Source organism: Coturnix japonica, chromosome 1, assembly GCF_001577835.2.
Source record: "Coturnix japonica isolate 7356 chromosome 1, Coturnix japonica 2.1, whole genome shotgun sequence".
Classification (NCBI taxonomy): Eukaryota; Metazoa; Chordata; class Aves; order Galliformes; family Phasianidae; genus Coturnix; species Coturnix japonica.
In genome coordinates this window covers 107,392,777-107,414,855 of record NC_029516.1, presented here as the reverse complement: position 1 = coordinate 107,414,855, position 22,079 = coordinate 107,392,777, and the positions used below count along the sequence as shown (strand labels likewise).

General features: G+C 41.3%; 1 protein-coding gene across 7 annotated transcripts; it reads left to right on the top strand.

The window, feature by feature from the left end:
* Nucleotides 1-1,134: 1,134 nt before the first annotated feature.
* On the top strand, nt 1,135-21,068 carry ACOT9 (acyl-CoA thioesterase 9). Of its 7 annotated transcripts, none has more exons than XM_015885480.2 (16): nt 1,135-1,272; nt 2,485-2,576; nt 3,601-3,627; nt 6,395-6,440; nt 9,982-10,152; nt 10,246-10,283; nt 11,487-11,570; nt 12,158-12,261; nt 12,873-12,946; nt 14,706-14,773; nt 15,380-15,491; nt 16,567-16,657; nt 17,172-17,257; nt 18,179-18,266; nt 18,447-18,597; nt 18,831-21,068. In XM_015885480.2, the coding sequence occupies exons 1-16, from the start codon at nt 1,259-1,261 to the stop codon at nt 18,887-18,889; spliced, it is 1,305 nt and encodes a 434-aa protein (XP_015740966.1). In that variant the 5' UTR covers nt 1,135-1,258; the 3' UTR covers nt 18,890-21,068. The 7 variants fall into 7 exon arrangements, with proteins under 7 accessions (XP_015740966.1, XP_015740976.1, XP_015741037.1 ...); XM_015885551.2 differs by having other exon boundaries at nt 1,157-1,249; XM_015885525.2 differs by lacking the exon at nt 1,135-1,272 and adding an exon at nt 4,953-5,003 and having other exon boundaries at nt 2,506-2,576.
* Nucleotides 21,069-22,079: the final 1,011 nt, after the last annotated feature.

The window sequence follows — 22,079 nt, the reverse complement described above, 5'->3', positions numbered from 1 at the left end:
CCTTCTCAGCTACCAAAACCAGGTCCAGCCTAACTACAATGCATTTCATCAATAGACATCGTTTCAGCTCCTAGATGTAATCTCTCTGGGATCAGCAATGGGGAACACTGTCTCTATCAAAAAGAGTACGTGAATTGTCTCAGCTGTTTCTTATTTCACAATGAGGAAGTCACGCTATTAGAAAATGCTGTTATGTAAGAGCAGAAAGTGGCTGATTTCTTTCACTTTCAAGTCAGAAGAGTCTGTGATTTTAGAAGTTAGAACCAATTGGAGTTAGATTTCAAACTCACAATGCACAAGAATAAAATACCTGGAGAACTCCTAGCCTCAAAAGAATCTTTTATGAGCCAATAAGAAGCACAGAATAAATCAGCCCATCAACCTTCCTTCCCCCCATAAGAAAACCCCACTCATACTTAAGATATCTCAGAGCTTGTGATGTAATTCTTTACTTATATATTACCATTGGTATTTTTTTCAGTGTAATGGCAAGCATGTTTAAAAAAGAGGCTTTAAGAATGTTTCACGTCATCTTAGCATCACAGAATGACTCACCCAGTAAGTCGGAAGGGACCCTAAGGATCATCTAGTTCCACCCCCCCCCCTGCTGTGGGCAGGGATGCATTCCGCCAAATGGGTTTCTCAGTGTTGCTGATGTCACTCTTGATGTAGCAGAAACTGATACTTCAGTTCCTGATGATTTCCAGAGGGCTTGGCTGGCTTATTTATTTACACTTCTGATGGGTATGAGTGTAAGCTTCCTGGTATCAATAGTGTAACTGGTATTAATACAAGCATATGAGGCATGTTCTCCACAGAGATAGAAGCCCAGTCTGGTGGCAGCCCAAAGGAAATGGTCCTGCTGGTTCCCCAGTATCCTTTTAATGGTGATATGACCCAACATTTTATTCAGTGTTGTGAAGCTCAGCTGGACACTCGCACTGATAACATGCTTTTAATTTGCACCCGATTGCCTCAGCTTTCTCCCCTGATGAAGGCTGCTTCTGTAAACACACAGCCATAGAACCACAGGAGGCTTTAGGTTGGAGGGATCTCACAGCCCCAACCCCAGCCGTGGTCAGGGCTCAGCTCAGCTCCCCACAGCCCCATCCCACCCGGCCTTTAGCGCCCGCCATCTCCTGCCTGTGGGCGGGAGCACCCAGCGGAAGGACCGCGCTGTCCCGCCGCGCCTCTATGGTGCTGGAGGACCGCGTGCCTGGGGCAGGCGCGTCTCGGCGGTGTGGACGTGGTGAGCACCATGCTGAGCGGGCGGTAAGGCTGGGCAAATCAACTCAGAAGGGGCCGTACCTTCCCCCCGTTACCCCGCAGTCTGCCGTGGCCCCTAACGGCAGGGCTGGGCGCGGTCACCGGCTGCGGTTGTGGTGTGGGAATGTGGGAGCGGGCTGCGGGCTCTGAGGGGAGACCTGAGGGCAGCTGGCCGGGCTGTGGGAGGGGGGCTTAGCCCTGAAGCTAATATGGAGCTAATATGGTCCTTATGGAGGGCTGCACCATCAGCACCGCTCTGATCGGTGTGTATGGGGGGCTGCGGAGATGCTCGGATTTCTCCACTGGTGCTTTGGGTTTTTGCTGCCCAGCCTCGGTGTAAGGTACTGGCAGCCCCTGTGCCCTGTGCTATCCGGAGGGCTTTTATTCCTTTATCTTTGTGCTGCGTTGCCACAGTCTTGTTTGCTGTGCTGCCTGTTTGAGCGCTGGGTGGATTGCAGGGTAGGTTATGTTCTGTGAGAGGTCTCATGGTTGTCACTTTCTGTTGAGCAGCTGAGGGATAATCCTGCTCTTTGGGCTTGTGAAGTGTTGTGCCCATACCAAACCATGAGCACAAAAACCAGGGTTAGCCGAGTGGCACTGAGTTGGAGGCTGTGTGATAGGTGCCTCAGGATAGTCCTTCTAACACTTCTGCACATTCCAGCCCCGTGCAAGCGAAGCATATATTTAGGGTCATGGCTGTCATACAGTCACAGAATGGCTTAGGTTGGAGGAGACCTCAGAACCCACCCAGCCCTAATCCCTGCTATGGGCAGGGCTGCCCCCCACCAGCTCAGCTGCCCAGGGCCCCATCCAACCTGGCCTTGAGCCTCCGGGGATGGGGCACCACAGCTTCTCTGGGCAGCTGTGCCAGTGCCTCACCAACCTCTCAGGGAAAAATTCCCCCTGACAACTAACTTAAATCTTCTCTCTTTTATTTAAAAATCGTTCCCCCATGTCCTATCACTATCTACCCACATAAAAAAATCGATTTCCCTCCTGCTTCTGAAAGTCACAGTCAGCATTCACCTCCAGTGAATCATCCTTCCTGTTTGCAGATGGTAGTGGCTGGCTTGAATTACTGTATGCATTGCATCTGGTTCTAAAAATTGTACTAAAAGCAAGGCGTGGAGGTTCTGAACTAATCAGTGCCATTCCAAAGTAAATCTTATATTATTCTCATAGCCTTCAAACTAATCACGCTGAATTTCCTCCATATAGGTTGTACACCATGCAGAAACTTCCTTCTCTTCTGGCTAGAACACTGGTATCTGGGACCAATGGCTCGCCATTGCTTCCAGACATGGCTGAAGGTAAAGTAGTTGCCTGTACTTTGAAAGATTTATAAACATTTCTCAGCAGCTCACTTTATTTATATGGTTTGTGTGCATTGTGGATGGGCACACCCTTGCCTCTTATGTTACAAATGTTTAGAAAGCATCAGAAAATGACTGCATGTTTTTGGAGGTTCGTGGCAACAAACATATGTAGGTGACTGAAGTTACAGGTGTCTGGATCTTTAGTCTTGGAAGAGCGAGCAGTTCTATTTGGAGGAATGACTCTAGCTAGAAAGTCAATGCAATAAAGCAAAGTGCTAAGGAACCCGAGTAAAATGGCCAAAAGACAGGAACTGAGTGGAAACAATGAGTCTTACAGAACAGAAGTTGTCAGTACTGCTAATTTTATGAAGTTAGAGAAACCTATTAATCTGATTAGCATGATTGCCTTGTGAAAATGCACTTTGTCAATAGAGCTTTGTGTGGAAAGATTGTTTTAACGCTCTGCTACTAATAAACCACAGCATTGCTGTTTCAGAAGCATTAAAAATGTTTCCTTGTGTTCTTATCCCATATACTGAGAAATAGGAAGGAGGAAGAGGACTGAAACTACATACAAACTATTCCTTTGTGGACTTCTGCCTGTTTCTGATTTACTCTCTGAATAGAAACCCTGGGTTATCCAGTTAAAGAGAAGATAAAGGTTTTTGGGTTGTTAGATGCCTTTTCTTCAGTATTTGTTAGAGAAATATTTGCTGAAATAAGTGGTCTGAAAAACTGTTTGGGATTACAATGCAAGCAGATATTACATGTAGCCAGTAGATAAAGGAATTATAAAGCTGGAAAGGAAGAGCTAAATCAACTGAAATCACAAAGGTATTGGCTATAAATCTTGGCCGTGAGCAAGGACAATTTGCGTACAGTTGCTTACTAAACTTCAGAGCTATCTAATTAAATGGAGTTTAAGCAGGTAAAGTAATTAAGTAAACCCCTTAATGGGTGTAATTTCCGTTGTTTTTTTTTTTCATTGTTAACCTAACCTGTGTTTTCCACTCCACAGGACAATTACCCATTCACGTGAATAATGGTGTGTTGTGGTAACCCGTATATATTTTAATATTTGCTAAAATGCTCAACTTCCTTAGCTACTGTTTTGCCTTACTTCAGCATCCTTGAAAAGTGAAGACCACTTCTTCTCCGCTGACTTGCTTAAAGCCCCCTTTGCCTTCTTTAAGGTTGTTGGACATGACGAGTGAGTGTCTCTGGTCATCTTTGTGACCAGACTGTTGTACTAGACCTGTGCTTGTTTCTGATCGCATGATGGATAACACAATGTTAACTGCCTTGTGGGATACAAAATCTCTTACGTAGCAGTTCCTGCACTACTTAGCTTTCTGTTAGGTGACTGAGTGAAGAAGGCTGTCAGTTCAGATGCAGTGGGTATTTTTATTCTTTATTACTTAATTCTTCATTATAAAATAATTGCCATCTAGAAAAGCAGGGAAAAAAGAGAGGAACTACATACTTATAAGCCTGTAAAATGGACTGGATTTACACAGAATCACAGAATCACACAGAATGACCCGGGTTGGAAGGGACCTCAAGGATCATGTAGTTCCAACCCCCCTGCCTGGCAGGGCCACCAAACATACACCTTTACTAGATCAGGTTGCCCAGGGCCCCGTCCAACCTGATCCTGAACACCTCCAAGGACGGGGCATCCACAACCTCCCTGGGCAGCCTGTTCCAGGGCCTGACCACTCTCCTAGTGAAGATTTAGATGGGCAACGTCTTAGAAACACCTTTACAATATATCCTCTTATTGTTAAAACAAAAATGATGTGGTTTCAGCTTGGCACATGTATGCCTAGAATTGAAATCAGAAGTATTAAATGGGACTAACAGTGTATATACGTGTTTGCAGGTTTGGACCCACGATATTTCAGAGCTTTTTACCTCTCTAAAGCTGACAAGGAAGATGAACCTAGTCTAAACCAAGACAGAGAAAGTGCTGTTTATTCCCTTTCCATCCCTGCACAGCCCACACACTATTGGAAATTGGTGGTTTTGGGTTCTAGGAGCTAAAACAGTGTTTCTGCTAACATTATATTAATCAGTGCATGCTATGGCAGCTTCACAGGTGGAGTGTGAGTAACAGGAAAGTAGTACTTATTGTGCAAGCAAGCCTGCTGCTTCTTAAGAAAAAGAAGTCAGAACCTTCTGCCTCTTCCAAAAAACACATACACGCAAAAAAATCAACTCTTCCATTTCCAATCCTTTTTTTTAATGGGCAGTTTGTTGTTGGAATTGGTAGTTGAACTCATTTCAAACATATTTAGCTTGGTTCCCCCCCAAAAATGAGGCCTGAGTAATCTGTTTTTTGTCTGTCTTCTTGTCCCCTTCTTCTTCCAGAACTCTTTGTTGTTTGATGCCAGCTCAAATCTCGAACCGTGTGTCCAGAAGGTTTGTGGATATTGCCTTTTGAATCAGGGATCATGTGGGTGCTAGAGCTAGTGCTGCAGGTTGGCCAGTGACCTGATGGCAGTTGGCACGTACCTGGGCTCTGTATGTATGGCAGCTGGCTGTCAGCCTGGCATAGCTTTGGCCTGACCACAACTCATGCTGGTGCTTGAATGGAGGATGAGCAAAACAAAGCTAGGGATGTCCAGAGGGGAGCTGAGGGTGCTGCAGGTAAGGAACAAATGGAGGGCTCTGTGATTTAAATCTGTAGGGAATTGGGCTTAGCTTCAGAGTTCACTGGACAGCTGGCTGCTCTGTGTGAATACTCACAGAAGTGTAGGGATCGGAGGGAGCCTCTGGAGATCATCTAGTCCAACCCTTGGGGCATTCAGTTTGTAGTGTGCAAGGTCTGATGGTGTCTCATAGAAATAATCAGCTCATGAGTCATCAGCAGCCTGCTTTCTGTTTCCTTGGGAATGGCTTTTTTTTTCCTCTTTTTTATGATAGCCCCTCCCTGATGAGTCAGCAACTATTTTCTGTAAAAACCTTTGTAAGTAACCAAGGAATCCATGCTATCCAATTATTAAATTTCTTTTTTTTTTCCTGAATTTGGGAATTTTTGCTACTGGTTTTCAGGTGTTTCCAAGTAGCATACACTCACCTGCCTAATGGTGACGGAGAATTGTCATAGATGTGATGGGACCTTAGCACACTTAATAGTCCTATCCAATGCAAGAGTAGAAGAACTATTTAAGGGGTTTATTCTTGAAATTTAAGAAAGCCTTGGGCAGAGCTAATATTTGGTAAGCAATTTTACAGAGCTCTCCTCAGTGCTGTTCTTAAAGGCTGCTAGAAATTTAGGCTGTAGAGTCCTCCTGGCAACAGCCACTGTGCTGTCATTGCTTGCCCTTCATGGGTAGATCTAGCTAAAAGTAACCTTTTTTCACCCTCTGTCTTCCAGCTGCACTATTCTTTTAATGGTCCCTTTATGACTTTCGGATCTGTGTTATCTTTGTTGTCTGTTTGTGTTTAGGCTAAAATATTTTCACATTGGGATTCTGTGATCTGGTCTTGATCTGCTCATTCATTCGGCTGTTAATTAGCACTGCAGGCATTTGATTGCATTAACAGACACTCAGAATGCATTCTTTGTTGGTTGTACAAAATAAGCTACGGAATCATGTTACTCAGCCCATTATTGTGATACACCTACTAACAGCATTGGTGGATTTGGCCAAACTTTCTTTTTTCAGGCTACTACTTGCATGAATTTGCTTAATTTTCTTATTCTGGGATGAGGATTGTGCTTTTTAGCACCAAGCAACCCCACATTCATCATGCACAGAACCAAGCTTGGTTTGCTTTGATTTTTTTGTTTGTTTGTTTTGTTTCAGTGCGAAGCAGATTGAGGGATATAGTGGGAGCATCTACCAACTGGAGGTACAGTGTGTATTAAACGTATTTTACTTTATTTCTTGGCCCCGTGGGAGCTCAGAGTTGTGGTATTAGAAATGGACAGCTAGGTGATGGGAAGAAAACAAGACTGAAATGACAAAGTAATGCAAACAAAGTTGTAGGCTGTTACTTTGTGAATCACAAACTTCTGGGATTTCTCTGGCAGATCTTCTGCACCAAGGGAACAAAATGCATGAGCTTGATGCTTACAAGATTCTCCTGTTAAACTGGAATCTGATGGAAGTTTAAAAGCTTTAGAGTTATACTAGAAATATTATGTTACAATTTTATCTGTTGGTGCGTTATCCCCATGGTGGCTTTATCCTGCACTGGATTCTTAGGCAACTGGGTTGGTTCTGCTTTAAGCAGGCTGTGCCATGAATGGTCTGGCAGCTTCTGTGCAGACATAAGAGTGTCACCCTGGGGCCTGTGCTCTCCATTTGGGAGTATCTCAGGCATTTCCTCTCTCTGCTGTAACTTAACTGTAGATTAATTTACATTTAATTTGCGTCATCTTAAGTTTTGCCTTTATCCAGCTTGCCTACCACCCCCTCTACTATCCTCTATAAACTAGAGTTTACTATAATCCTGTAGCTCTTAAGAGTTCTGAGTATATCAGCATAGCAATCAGGGGAAATTTCGTTGCAGATTGGCTGGTTCCATATTTATTTTCTTGATGTTATATTTGCTGAGCTCATTTCACACTTAGCGCACTGATAAGGAAACATGGAGAGGCTTACCTCAGTGGAGTGTCTGATACATCCTGGCATCCTAACTAGGTTCATCTGAACACTGTTATAGGCACACTAAAGGAAACACCTGAATCTGGGAGGATGGTTTTTATTTGGTAGGGCTGATAACCAAGCGTGATGGGGCTCGAAATCTGTGGTAGGTCACCTGATAACGGATTGAGAAGTTGATAGAAGTATTTCCCTCAGCCCAGAATGGCTAAGGAGGAAACGTGCTATATGAAGCACTGTCTGAGATTCAAAGCCTGACAAGGCTCTGGTCAAATCTAATTCTCCATTGTTTCTTTTCCCCCCACTGACACTCAGTCTGAAAGAAGACTTGTGCCATGTAAAATACAACATGAGTGGTTTGCAGGGAGCTGTATGCTTTAACTATCATGCAGAGTCCAGTCATGGAGCCCATAGTTGAGAGTGCTGGAGAATGACAGACTTATTATGTTTAGAGAATGTGGATCATGTAGACTTTGAGATTCCACCTCTATGATGGCCCATCAGAAGGTTGGCACATGTGGAGAGTGAACAGCCAGTGCCTTCATTGAGTTAGACCATGAAATGACCAAAGAGGATCAACCCAAGGGAACAAGGGAACAACTCAATGGGGTTGTGATGTGGGATCATCAGTGGCATTCTTTATTAAGAAGAGACATCTTACTTATTTACTGATTCCGTTTTTGTTCCTATGTAGCTAAAACAATGTATTTGCTCATAGTTAATATGGTACAGTAATTGTTACTATGAGTATGACGTGTTTCTACATAAAGCTAGATCTAGATTACGGAGGATTTAGCCACTATTGAAGTCAGTTGGAATAAGTAATCCATAGAAGTGTATGTAAGAAGGCCTGTGAAATTGTTCTGAAGTACAGGCTAACGCCAGATTAATGGGATGACTACACCAATTGTAATGAGGTCTAGTGTAAAATGTAGCCATTTCAGAAGCAAATAATGTCATTTTGAAGAACCTTTCAGGTAGTTAGCTACTACTTAAACTTAATGTTATTGCTGTATGACCGATACTGCAGTATGTAGAAGTATTGTCAGTTGAAAAATATTATTGCCTCGAGTCCGATATTTCTGTATATTGAAGAGTACGTTGTGAAGCTGAAGTCAAGAAGAGTTCTGCTGCCGACCTGAGAGGAGCCCAGAAGGCACTGGTGAAAACAGAATGTAGTTAAAATGTTGTTGTTTTTCTTGTGCTTGTAGACAATTTTTTGATCGCTTCTAATTACTTTCTCTTAAACCTTTCACTGAAAGTGTGAATATTTAAATACAAATGTTTTAAGAAAAAAAGCAAACGTAAAGATGCATCATCTTGGACACTGCACCTTTTCTTAGTCAACTGGTATGTTCCATTTCTGTGCAGCGGTGGAACTTAGAAAGCAGCATTTTTAGAATTGGTTGTTATCTTATATTTTTCTGAAGTCTGTGGTAGTTGTGTTGCCCAAATGAGGTAAAACATTTCTTTTTTGTTAAAGAATAAATAGAAAAAAGACATTTTATGCTAAACTTCTGCTGTTTTGGGCCATGGAGTATTACTACTTTCTCCCTCTCCTCAAACATAAAAACCCAAGCCAAAGAAGTAATCATCCCATTGTATAACTAGTACTCAAAATTAGTCCAAAGCCAAAACTTAAGACAAACTTCCTTTTTGGTGAAAAGGTTTTTTCTTTCTTTTTTCTTTATTTAATTGACTTTCTCAAATGGGATGGCACTCAAACCACAGCAATGCAGCATGCGCTACTGAATGAATGGCACATATCCACTACAAGTTTACCATTAAGTTTGGTTAGTGTTTTATGCCTTCTCGCGCACTGTGAAATGAGTTAATAGTTGTGCATACGCATCTTGCTTTACACATGAAATATTGTGCGCTTAACCCTGAGTTTTCTAATGCTTTATTGTTGATTCAAAGGATGCTGTGAACTACTTGCTTTACTCAGTTAGGCTGCACTATTAAGGTGAGGATGTTTTGGATGAACAGATAAGAGAATATGATGGGCAAGATTGTTGCATCACAGATAGCTGTGCAAGGAACAAGCTTGGAAGATTGGAAGGAAACGAGAGTAAGCTGGCTGTACTCCCTTGTGAGACTTGCAGCCCCTCTGGACATGGTGGAGCTGGAAAAGTAACTCTGATTTATTTCTCCCTTTTATGTATTATTTCTTTTCACAACTTTCTGATTTAGTTGTAAGATAACTGAATAGAAAGGGAAATACATAGATTAATTCTCTTTTTTTTTTTGTGTTTGTGCTAGTTAAGTGTATGTTGTGTGAATTGATGCTGAGAGGGAAGAAATCATCTGTAGATGACAGCAGCACTTGGCAGATTAGTTCTCCTAGTTCTTAGTACTAACCAGTACATCTGATTTACTTCTTGAGAAAGATTCTAAGTTGACAGTCCTCTAAAACTGGAAAGGCAGGAAGAGCTGTAATACAATAGATATGGAAGACATGAATAGGCACAAAACATTACAGGTTTGATTATGCATGAGCTATGTTTTTTTTTTTAAAACTAAATTGTTCTCTAGGAGATTCAATTTTGTTCATCTCTTTATTCTAAAGTATGTGCTTGCCACTGATAGACAAGACTACTTAAAGATTTCCTTCAGTAGTCTTGCTTTGTAAATTGATTTGTATGCCTTTCTCTTTCATTTCAAGACACGCTTGTTTTGTCTTATAGTGTTCAATTATTTCTTGTTTTCCTTTTGGTTATATGAGATCTGTTAGTGAGGGTCTCAGCTGCCTAGTATGCTCCAAAGAGTGTTTCTTTCCTTGCCAGGGATCATGTGCAAGCAATGCAAGAAAGAAAAGCCCTTCATACTTTACTGGCAAAACGGCAGGAAGATCTGCCCCCTAGAAGAATGAAAGATAGCTACTTGGAAGTTCTTCTGCCTCTAGGAAGTCAACCTGAAATACGAGAGAAGTATCTGAATGTATACAATAGTGTAAGGTAACAAAGCAAGTATATTACACCTATAGCAAAGTGTTGACTTTGATGTATTATGGATTCATTTATTTAATTGTCAAAAAATGTATCTTACAGGTTTGGAAGAATACTTGAAGATCTTGACAGCTTAGGAGGTGTGTATTTGAGCCCGTGAAAAGAATACACTAATAATGAAAAGAGAGTGAGTTTGAGTACTTGCCATGGTTTTGTAATATAACTGCTTGTTATAATGCAGTGTGTCCACAGATAGAGGATCACATCAACATGATGTCCTTCTTTAGGGAGAAGAAAACAAGATGCTGATGCTGAAAGAGAAGGAAATCCTAGAGTCATAGGGTTTGGAGGGGACTCTGCAGATCACCCTGCCCAACCCCCTGCTAAAGCAGGTTCCCTAAGCATAAGAAAGCATAGGGGCATTGGACCATCTGCAGAGAAGGAGACTCCACCATGTCCCTGTGCAGCTTATTCTGATCAACTTATAAGATTTTGTCTTTGGCAGTGGGATTCTGATAAATCCCACTTGGACTCTTATTAATTGTATTGATGTCTTGACTGACAGGCATAACAGTTCTTGGCATTAGGGAATAATAGGGAAAGAAAACCTTAAATTTCCTTGACGGGCAGAGATCTTTTATGTCATTAAGTACGAACAGATAATGTGAAAACTGTACTGAGTGAAAATCACTTGAATACTAAGAAAAATATCTTTGCAACATTGTTACTTCGAGTCTGTTGACTTGCATATACTCTTCTGAGCAAAGCTAATTGAGTTAAACAGTCATTTGGCTAGCAGATATTACAGCGTGATAAATACCTCCAACCGTGCCTTCATGCCTGTGAGGCATAGTTTATCTAATCAGCACCTCTTTAAAAGAATCAGTATTTGAAAACAAGTCCTCAGATAGTATGTATCCCTGAACGGCCTCCATGAAATCAAAGTAGGCAGTGGGAAGGTTATGAAAGGTCTGAGGCAGCTGCAAGGAAAAGGGAACAGATGAGGTGGGAATGGAAGGAGTGGAGCGATAGGTTGATTTAAATTCCTCTTTATAGTAAGTAAATATCCATCTAGCTGATATGGCTGCTAAATTACTGTGTTTTATGTATGTATGTATTTATTTATTTATTTTATAGTGATCCCCTGAGTTACGTACATGAAAATGTGGACGTTGGGCACTACTGTAGTATGATACTTCAGACTGTGTTTTGTAGGTGCCTATTACACTTCACAAAAATGGTTTTGATCAGTTTTGTTACAGTTCTTGTTAAAAAAAAATAAATAAACAAACACACAAAAAACTGGAAAACTAAGAGCTGACTGCATTTTGGTCTCTTCACAGTTCTTATTTGCTACACTCACACCAAGCAGGAAATGCAGCCGAGATCTCCCTTATCCATAGTTACAGCCCTGGTAGATAAGATCAGTAAGTGGCAATTTGATCAGTACAAATGTTTTCGTCTGTTTATTTTACTCGCTCAGCAGCTACTGTGTTGCCATGGTTGTTGCTGAGGATACCTTCTTCCCTCTCCTCTTGAGTTCACTTCATACAGGTTTGGCTTTGAGTTTTGGAGCGCTCAGGGTTTTCTTGAAGGGAGGAACAGAAGAGGGTTCTGTGGATGCTTTTCAGCATTTCAGATTTCCCTTCCTTTAAAAACACAACTTGAATGTCTCCTGCGCTTCTGTGATTGGTTCCATATTAGCATGTGCATTTCTTAGCTTTGTTGTTAAACAATATTTGTCTGCTGGAGCTGGGCCTCACTCCTGTCACATTCTACTGAACCCCTCTATGGGTCGGCCATCTGTCTGACAGACGCATGCCTGTTCCTTCTTGTTTTAGTAAAAACAGGTAAAGCAGAAACTGTAGTGTTGTCCTTTGCAGCTCCTATCTTTTCTGACTTCATGTGTGTTGCTGCTCACACAACACAGAAACACATACCCTAGAAAAAACAGTCTTTCTGCTATTAGCTGTGAGTGAGCCGTCTCCAGCAGTCTCCAATGTTTGTCTTGTAGATTTGTGCAAGAAAGTCATATATCCGGACTGCGACATCAAGTTTACAGGCAATGTTTCTTGGGTTGGAAAGACCTCAATGGAAGTGAAGATGCACATGTTGCAGGTTGGTTCCTGTGCCTACTCTCTCTGCTACGACAGTCACAAGAGTGAGATCTGGGTGGTTACATTAGCAGTCTAAATTACATTTTCTAAAATAACCAAGGTGATTTCCATTGGTCCAGGTGCTGCAAGGTACTCAGTTGCTAATCGTTCTTCAGTACATTAAAATTTCTTAAGCAGCATTTTGTGATTAACTTTGAGAACAGTGTGCTCATAGAGATAAAATGGGTGGCTCCAATGTAGAAGATAATGCTACACACTGCATCCTGATGCTGAGAGTGGTGCCAGTTTGGTATTGATAACACATTGTTGTTTTGGCATTTCTCAGAATAAAAGGTAAGTCATTTTACAATGCCTGTGTTGACTTTATTTTATTTATATTTTTTCCCTAGATGCAAATAGCATATAATTAGCATTCCTTCACTTAATATTTTTGTTGCAGCATTCCTGAAACTGGAGCTTTGTGTTCTTTTCTGCTTAGCTTCTTGTGAGGGGTTTTAGGTGACAGACTGGAAGTTAATTGTGACCATATGGGTGATGTCAGCTGAACAGATTGATTAAAAAACCTTTTATGATTTGAGAGTTTAAAATATATTTGTTTCCTGTCTCTCTCAGCTACACAACGGTGATTACAGCCCTGTGTTAGATGCAACCTTTGTCATGGTGGCCAGGGATCCAGAAAACAAACGGTAATTTGTAGGACGAGGAAAGTCTTAACAGGCTGCTGTTGTGGTGAAAGTGTGAAACGTGGCAGCTGTGTATGTGTGAAGCTGTGCAGAGTGGGCTATAAATGACTTGTATAGTTGATAGATTCTGTTGGCAAATGCTACTTCGCTAGGGCAAGCTTCAGAGCATTGAATTCAGGAGTCAGATGACACTAGGAATTGCTGTTAGCCATGTGCTCTGTCCCTTTTTTGTGTCAGATTTTCTTCTGTTTGAATGACTGTCCTCATGAAAACAGAAACCCACATGTATTATACAGTAATAGTTAGAATTAATTGCTTTCTTGCCTAAAAACCTGAAAGATTGAGTCTCAGTGGTTCAGAATCACAGAGTGGCTGAGGCTGATAGGGCCCTCTGGGTCTAACTGACCCAACCTGTGTCCCAGCAGGGACACAGGCCCACATTCAGGTGGCTTTTGAAGATCTCCAGGGAGGAGACCTCAAAGCCTCTGGGCATCCTGTGCCAGTGCTCCATCAGCTGCACAGCGTGGAAGTGCTGCGTGGTGTTCAGAGGGAACCTCCTGTGCCCCTGTTTATGTCCACTGCCTCTGGTCCTCATGCTGGGCACCTGCTTATGCAGGTAGCTTAAGTCTTCATACAGACTTCAGTGGCTGTTCTTCAAGCCAGCTGACCACAAGCCTGCTGTGTTCAGAAAGTGTTCAGTGTGAGATAAAAGCCCTTCAGGAAGCTACAGAGTATGCTGTGTTGGGTACAGTGCCACATGTGGCTGTGTAGCTTTTGGACCATAGCACACTTGCATCTCTTGCATCTTGGGGCTTTGACAAGAGAACTAAAGGAGAGGGGTCCTGAGCTGTGCGATAGAGCAGGAGCTGGTGTGAGCCAACATTATGGCAAACCAGGGAAAAGAGCAGGCAGTTCCAAGTGAAAGGTCTCCTGCAGGCTTTTTGTTGCCAAAAGATAAAGGCTGAGGAGGGTGGAGGTGAATTGCTTGGCAGATTTGCATGTTTCTATGTGTATGTATATGTGTGTGTATAAATACATGTTATTCAGAGCATTTGTATAAATATTTAAAACATAAAAAAACAAACTGTGGAAATTACAGGGAAGAATGGGTCTTGAAAATAAGCCTCTGCCTTGCCTTGTGAAAAGAAATAATTAAGCTTTATAAAACGAAATTAGAGTACATTTATTTGTGCAGTTTAACAGACATAGGAACTGGGACTCAAGGCAGCCTCACACCATCTTTTTTGATAAGCAGTGTGCATGTAAACAGCTTTTGGCTGCTGATAAGGCTGTCATGGGAATGTGTAGATTATAAGAAATTTTGCTGGCTACATCACTGTGTTGTTTCTATTCCAAAAGGAATGTTACTGTTAAAGTTTTGTTCACCTGCTTTAGACTGTGCTAGATCACCACTTCTTGAGGAAAACTGTTGAGAAACTCAGCAAATACTTTAATGATCTTCCACGTAATCTGTGGGTACAGTTTTAGCTCCTTAAGAAGCATTGCTGCATCGGCTATTTTTTCTTAATTATGCTTGATTGTAGTTGGCTCACTTCACTGGCTCTTTGGGACTGAGGTGAATGTGATATTCTGATGGCAGCTGACATATTATGAAATAATAGAGTTCATTTCTGTGATGCAATCTGAAGTACATCTTTTAATCTTGTAGCATGTTTGTGAACACAAATTGAACACTTAAAATGTTTTTACGGGGCAAACTCTTTTATAGTCTGTAACTTACCAAATAAGTCTCTGTCCACAGGCCAGCCTTTGTTAATCCACTTGTTCCTGAGAGCCCCGAGGAAGAAAAAATCTTCAAGCAAGGAGAACGTATGTCGTATTTCCTACTAGAATGCAAATCTGCCTGGGGTCCTATTTAGTAGCAGGAATGAAGTAAACTGCAGAAGTTCTGCTTATCTTAACAAATGATCCTAATTTGTTTAAAACCAAATTTTTTGTCTTGTCTCATGCATCAATATTGCTGAGTGTTTCAAAGCCTGCTGTCTCCTTCTTGGAAACTCCTTATCTAAACTGATGGGCAAGGATGCTCCTGGTGTATTCTGCACCTCACGCTTATATTTCCAGACTGCTACCTCGATGTCAGTACTGAGAGGAATGTGAGCTTTGAGTTTGGTTCGTTGTCCCCTTGTCCCCATGGTGGGTTTGCTGGAGCACATCACAGCTCCTTTTCTGTCTGGGCATCCATGTTCCTTTTATTTGACTTTTCTTAATTGCAGTCAGTCCTAAAATCCAGATCTACATTTTGAGTCTGGTAATGTGAACCTCTAGTTTTTAGTTTAATGGAGGAAAAAAAGAAAGGAAAGTCAATTGATTCCAGATTAAAATCTCAAGAGCCAAGTCAAGTGTGTGGTTTGGTGGTTTTTTTTGTTTTTTTTTCCCTTTGAATTCTAATATACCCTTATATTTTCTGCTTAGTGAACAAGTTGAAGAGGATTGATTTCAGCACTGCTTCCTTACTGAAAATGGCTCCCACGGCAGAAGAAAGAAATGTCATTCATGACATATTCCTTAATACACTGGACACAAAGTAAGGAAGGGAAGGGTGGAGGGGAGAGGAAGTCTTGCAAACAAAAAGTAATGCATGTTTTGAGTGGGCTCTTTCTGGGGAGTCTGGTATAAAGGCATACATTTTGCTTTCCCATTTCAGCATTTAAACGCTGAAGCATTCCACTTGGAAATGCAAGCACAAACTTTCATGTTCAGTCTGTGCTTCTTGAAAGTGTTCTTCATCCTCCAGGAGCGTTAGCTGTGCCAAGGTGATGGAAGGGTTAGCGCAGAGAACTTTTGAGCAAGCTGTTATGAATAATCTCAAGAGCTTATTTGATTATCCAAATAAGGGCATTGAATGGTTTTACAGCTGTGTGACTTGCGCAGTGCAGTTTCTGCCTCAATAGAAAAGCCTCTTTCAGGGCAGGAATTGACCATATTTAGATCAGGTAACCTTGCAGTGCATTTAAGGTATGATACCTGCTAACATTTTTGGAGTGAGATTTCTGTGTAATTATTCAGTGTATGTGATTGTAGAACAATGTGCAATAACACCAGAGCACTGTTGTATGATGTTAGGAAGTTAAAGAAATTATCCACAAATGCAATTGTCATTTTTAAAGCACTTTACCACTGTGAAACATAGCTTCCATTAAATTTAACAGCTGTATTTTGTACACATTCTGCCTGGATTTGAACAGCTCCAACTCTTTACATGCTTGATGTTGAATTTCTCTTTGAGCTCATTACGTGCTTTTAATTCATGGTGTGACTTAATGAGAGATGTAGAGCTTTTCTGGAAAATGGTATGATTTGTAGATGAGACTTTTCTTTCATGTACCTTTCTCTTGTTGAGATTGATGGTTTACATGGGCTTGGACATGAGCAGGCATTTCTGCAAGATGAGAACTGTAGGCTTTATGATGCAGTAACAAATCAAGAGTATCATTTTAGATAAGGCTTCAGGATCAGTTGAAGCTGCTTTCAGTGATATTATTTCTGGGTGGTGGTATTTTATTGTTTGTGTGTGTGTGTGTGTGCATTTGCTTCTTGTGCATTTCTGACTTTCTGCATTCTGTTAATGTAGGTTGTAAAGTGTGTTGTCTCATCCATAGGACAGTAAGTTTTCGGAGTCGTATATTGCCACCCAATTCAGTGTGGATGGAAGATGCAAAGCTAAAGGGCCTACAGATTTGCCATCCTCAGGTATTTTGAAAAACTTAAATAAATTACAAAAATAGTTATTTACTGAATTATGATTTGTCTTTTAAGACTGCTCAATCCATTAGTTTGCTTAGGTCCTGCGGTCCTTGCAGTGTATTTAGATTTTAGTTTTTGTCATTTTTCTACTAAAAGAAAAGAAAATCCATTATTTAGAATAGAATAGAACATATCGATATGGGTTGCCACTGCAAAATAGGAGGTTTTTCATTCTCTTTTTTTTCCCTACCAGACTGCCCATTTCGTCTAAAGAAAATCATTTGCAAATTACTTAAGTTGGACTTTCAGTTTATGACAGCCTTGAGTTTTTGTCTTATGTTACCAGTCAGATGAGTAAAGTTGCCTAGGACATTCGGACTTCTATGTGTGTATTTCAGTAATGCTCTTCATGCATTCAGAAACTCGGAGTTGAATTGAGGAACAGTGTTCAATACAGCACTTTAAGAAGAACAGATGTGTCATAGCAGTTTGATTTTTGTTATTTTTTTTCTGCGTACAGGAGAGAAACATCTTCAACAGGATCTTTGGGGGCTTCCTAATGAGAAAGGCATTTGAACTGGGATGGGCAACTGCTTGCAGTTATGGGTGAGTTGCAGACTTGCAGTATGTATAGAATGGCTTAGGTTGGAAGGGACCTTAAAACACACCTAGCCCCAGCTCCTGCCATGGGCAGAGCTGCCCCCCACCAGCCGAGCCTGCCCAGGACTCCATCCAACATGACCTCGAGCACCTCTATGTATGAAATCCAGAATGCTGATTGGGAAACAATGCTAATTGACCTATTGATGTGAGTAGAAGAGGCCTTCATGTCTAATAGGATGTTCCACCATTTGTGTGCAGCATTTTTTTTCTAGGCTCCCCAGGAAGGTGGTTGAGTCACCATCCCTGGATGTTTTTAAGATCTGTTTGGATGTGGTGCTCAGAGATGAGATTTAGCAGAGGGTTGTTAGAGTTAGGGTACTATGGTTAGGCTGTGGTTGGACTTGATGATCTTCAAGGTCTTTTCCAACCTGGGTTATTCTATGATTCTATGATTCTTAGAGTGCCATGCAGAGATTTATATCTTGTTCCTTGGAGCTTGGTTTTTAAACACGTGAAGATAGAAAATGCATCGTTTTTCTGTTTTGTTTTATCTTGCTAAGCTACTGGGATGGACTTTTGGAGTTTTCTTTCTGGATGTTTAAATAAACCTTCTATTAAATAAGTCCTGCATCTGCACACAAGAGGAATAGGTTTTGAACAATTTTGAGTAACAAGTTGTGCTTAGAGACTGAGGTCATAACCCAAGACAGATGGCATGAAGATTGTCTAGCAAGTGTAAGTAGTAAGATACAACAATAATGCAGTACTATATCCTTAAAGGATGCATACTTCTATGCTTTCAAGAGATTTTGTCTACTTACTTCTGTCTTGGGTGATGGGTTGATTTCTTAACACTTCCTATGGTCAGCATTCTTCTCTTAAACCGGCTGTTAAAGAGAAGAATTTTCCCTTTTTCTTGCTCAGGTGTTCCAGACCTTTTATTGTCTCGGTTGATGACATCATGTTTCAGAGGCCAGTTGAGGTTGGATCCTTATTGCTGCTTTCTGGACAGGTAGGAGCTGATTTCTCTTTGAAGAGTAGAAAAACTTACGCCTCTTGTTAGCGCTGTTAGTCACTGGTAACAAACAGCATATTTCAAGGGAGTATGATTTTCTCTGGTAAAATGAAGTCTGCTGCAGTTTTTCATTGGCGGTGATATAGTATGAACTGTAACTCCTGTTTTAATTGTTAGGTCTGTTACACAGAAAAAAACTACATCCAGGTCCGAGTCCACAGTGAGGTTTATGATGCAAATACCAGAGAGCACCACACAACCAACATCTTCCATTTCACATTTATATCAGAGAATGAGGTCCCACGTGTTGTCCCCAAAACATATGGAGGCAAGTATCCAAATAATGCATTGCCATGAGAACTGTGGAAAAGACTTTCTGTTGTAACACTAATTATCTTACTAGATTAACAATTGGCATTTGAATAATATAACAGTGTCTTGACAAAGCACATTTATTTTATGCTTTGATGAAGGTATGGATTGCCTCTTAAGCTTGCTTAATATTGCCCAATATTGATACTAATTTTCTCATGTTTTTCTCTTTTCTTCACCTTGTTTCAGAGTCCATGTTGTATTTAGATGGGAAGCGACACTTTGCTGCAGTCATGAAAGAAATCTGAGAGGCACCAGTGCTGTGTCAGTTGTGTAGCAGCATACTGCCTTGGAAGGAACTGTCTGTGAGCCATCTCTATGGCCGTGAGCTTGTAGTACTAAAAAGAAGCAAAGCAACTCCCCGCTCCTTTTCAGTGCTATTTATATGTTTGCACATAAATGGGCTTTGTTTTATTCTCTGCTCTGAGGAATTGTTGCAATCTACTTTGGCACATCAGTTCTGTTAGGAAACAAAATTGAAAACTTTAGATAGATGGCTTCTCTTGTTTGCTTCGAAAGATCTTGTTACCCCCCCCCCCCCTTGCTGTCTTGTCCCCATCTGCCTTCTTTCCCTTGGTAGCTCCCTTTTGTGCTTCTCTGGGAGGGGATAGAAGTTCTTTCAGAAAAATACCTGCAATCAGTGGATACACACAGCTCAAGCCATTTGACTTGTATTTGCATGTAAATTAGATTTAAGGTATTGTTTCTGAGGAAGGGCGCAGGTGCATGGGCAGCAGCAGCAGCTCAGAAGTTCTGAGTGTGTACATGGTGTCCAAGCAGGTGTTTTCCATCAGCTGGCATTTTACAAGTCTGTTGCAGCTTCTGGTTTCAATGGTTTCCTGTCCTTGTGGGAGGAGTTCTTCTGAGATGGGTGGATGGTCTGTTCTGATGGTCTGGTTTTTCACAGCTGGCCCTGTCAGCCTCTTCAAAGAACTCTTTTCTTCCCTTTGCTGTAACTGCATGCTAGTTCTTGAACGAATGATTTCTTACTGCCTGTAGAGTTTGGATTGGCGAGAAGGGATAAGACTGGGAAACAGTATTGTAGAGCAGAATGTTTTGGATTCTTAGGTTTGGAGGCAGAGAAGTTCTGTAAAGATCTTTTCCACTTGCACTTGTTGGCTATCGGTCTCGTGCCGGTATTTAGCCTTAGATGGAGTTTACCACCCGCTTTGGGCTGCATTCCCTGCCTCAAAAATGGGAATGGCTGTGTTTGAATGATGCAAGAATTAGATGTCCAGAGAATCTGAGCAGATGGATGAAAGTGACGTGACAGCACAGGTGGATGAAACAAGCTGATTAAACTAAACCAGTATTTTATTTCAGAGAAAGAAAGCTTTAAAGATTTATGTTGAGGAGCAGCTTTCCTTGATCCTAGAAGGATAGTGTGAAGTTAATGGCTCTTAAAGCTGATTGCTTTTTGTGTAATGAGACTATTACAGTAATGATGTAACACATCTGCCTTTTCTTTCTAAGAATTTGCTGCCTGTATTTATAGGCTAGGCACCTTTCCACTGGGGGAATCAGGGCTATTACCTGATCTGGATGGGATTAATGCACTGCAGAGATAGCAGGCTCCTGGTTCCTGGTTCCTTCAGTTTCTCTCTTTGGTTGCTGATTCAGCCACATATCAGCTATTTTCTTTAATGGTTCTGTCACTATGGGTATGTATTATATTTTCTGTTTTCCTTATTTCTAAAATTCTTTGGAAACTGAATATACTTAACTGACCAGACAAGTAGAGAACGAAATTCTATCCCAGCTTCTTTCTTCCTCTCTGCCTATGTGACTGCTGGGTATTCAGAAATAAGCAGGAATGCAGGAAATGGAGATAGAGGTTTCAGGACCATTTATTGTTTCTGACTATATGCAAGCTTTTCTCATTGACCCAGTGGTCCTACGTGGGTTGTGTCTGCATGGTAATTGTTCCTCTGTTGCCCTTTTAGTTTTATTTAAATATGAAGTTATCATCATTTCTAAATTCAGCCTTTGGGAGGGGGGTGGGAGAGGAGATGGCAGAGCCTGAAGTGAGGCATCACATCACACCCCTGGGCACAGGAAAGAAAAGGAATCCACAAATGAAGATACTTAAAAGAATGGGTATGTAATAGTTCATGATAACATAAACCATTTACTGCAATCACAGGAGTTACAGAGATGTCCTTACAGCCATGCAGAACTTGTGTGTTTATATATATATATATGTAAAACATGTAAAATGCATCTTTTGCTATTTAGAAATATAATTTGTTCTTGCATATTCTTAGTCTGGGACACTAACTCCACACTGTCACCCTCTTTGAAAATAGATAAGTGAATCTTGATTCAAGGAACGTTATTTATACATGTCTCTGCGTTTTCATATGAGATGAAAATCATTTGGTTTTAGATCTTGCATTGAGAATAAAAGCATTTTACTGTAGTAATTAATGCTAAGTTTGTATTGGAGTTTAATGAGCAACCCCTTGCTGGACTTGGTCTGAAGTTATTAACTGAAGATGTCTGGAGCTCTGTGGCAGGACATAGATGTTTCAGTGCTGTCATTCCATGGAGTACAGAGAGGAGGAGGGGTGCTGTGTGAGTTGGATGGCCTCCCCCTGCCCTTCTCCGTTAATGCTGCTGTAAAAGGAGAACTCTGTAGTTGGCTGAGCGCCCAAAAAGCACTTTGTTTGCAGTGCCTCTATTTTTCTGTGTTTAAAACACAACCTTCCCGTAACAGCTTCTGGTAGCACCTCTTCAAATATTTGTGGTACTGTAGCAGCTAAGACACAGCATAAACCTGCTGCAGCTCTTAAGGCACTGGCCAGTGAATGAGGGCTTTATTTCAGAAACTGCCTCTAAAATTACTGCATGTCTGATTGCTTTTAATGTGTGTTCAACCTTTGGTGACAGACTTGTTTGCAGGTTCTCTGAGTGCATTTTAACGTTGGTGTGAGACAGTACTGTGAACAGGAAAAGAAGAGAGTGGAGGTCTTGGCCCTGCATCTGGACATGACACATTCCCAGGTTTGCTAAGGGGACCATGGACACCCTTACCCAAGGGCAGGAACTAGCCTTGCACCTAGAAGAGGCAGGTGGTTTTCCATACTGCCTCAGCACTTCATGAGCATGAACTTCAGATGTTTAATTGCAACTGCCGCTGCTCTGCCTTTGCCAATTGCAGACCACTTTGACACAGATGTATGCAAACTCTATAGTTTTTTTGCTTGGTGGTTTTGCTGGAAGATCATCAAACCTCTACATGCTGCCTTTATCATGCTAAGTGTTAAGCAGTCACCCCAGACTCTGAAGTAGCAGCTGTCACAGCATCATCCTTAGTTACATGATTGGTTCATTGCTGTTTTACTGCTTTTATCAGGCACGTATTTAACATGAAGAACATAATCCTTCCAGCAAATGTCAGTGCAGAGTACAGCTGTACACTTTGAAGAGCTTTATCTA

Bases quoted from the DNA above. Each gene is read 5' to 3' on its own strand.
- ACOT9 (XM_015885480.2), top strand. The intron at 10,284-11,486 runs GTGTGTATTTGA...GTCTCTTCACAG, and splicing joins AGATCTTGACAGCTTAGGAG to TTCTTATTTGCTACACTCAC. The intron at 12,262-12,872 runs GTTGGTTCCTGT...TGTCTCTCTCAG, and splicing joins TGAAGATGCACATGTTGCAG to CTACACAACGGTGATTACAG.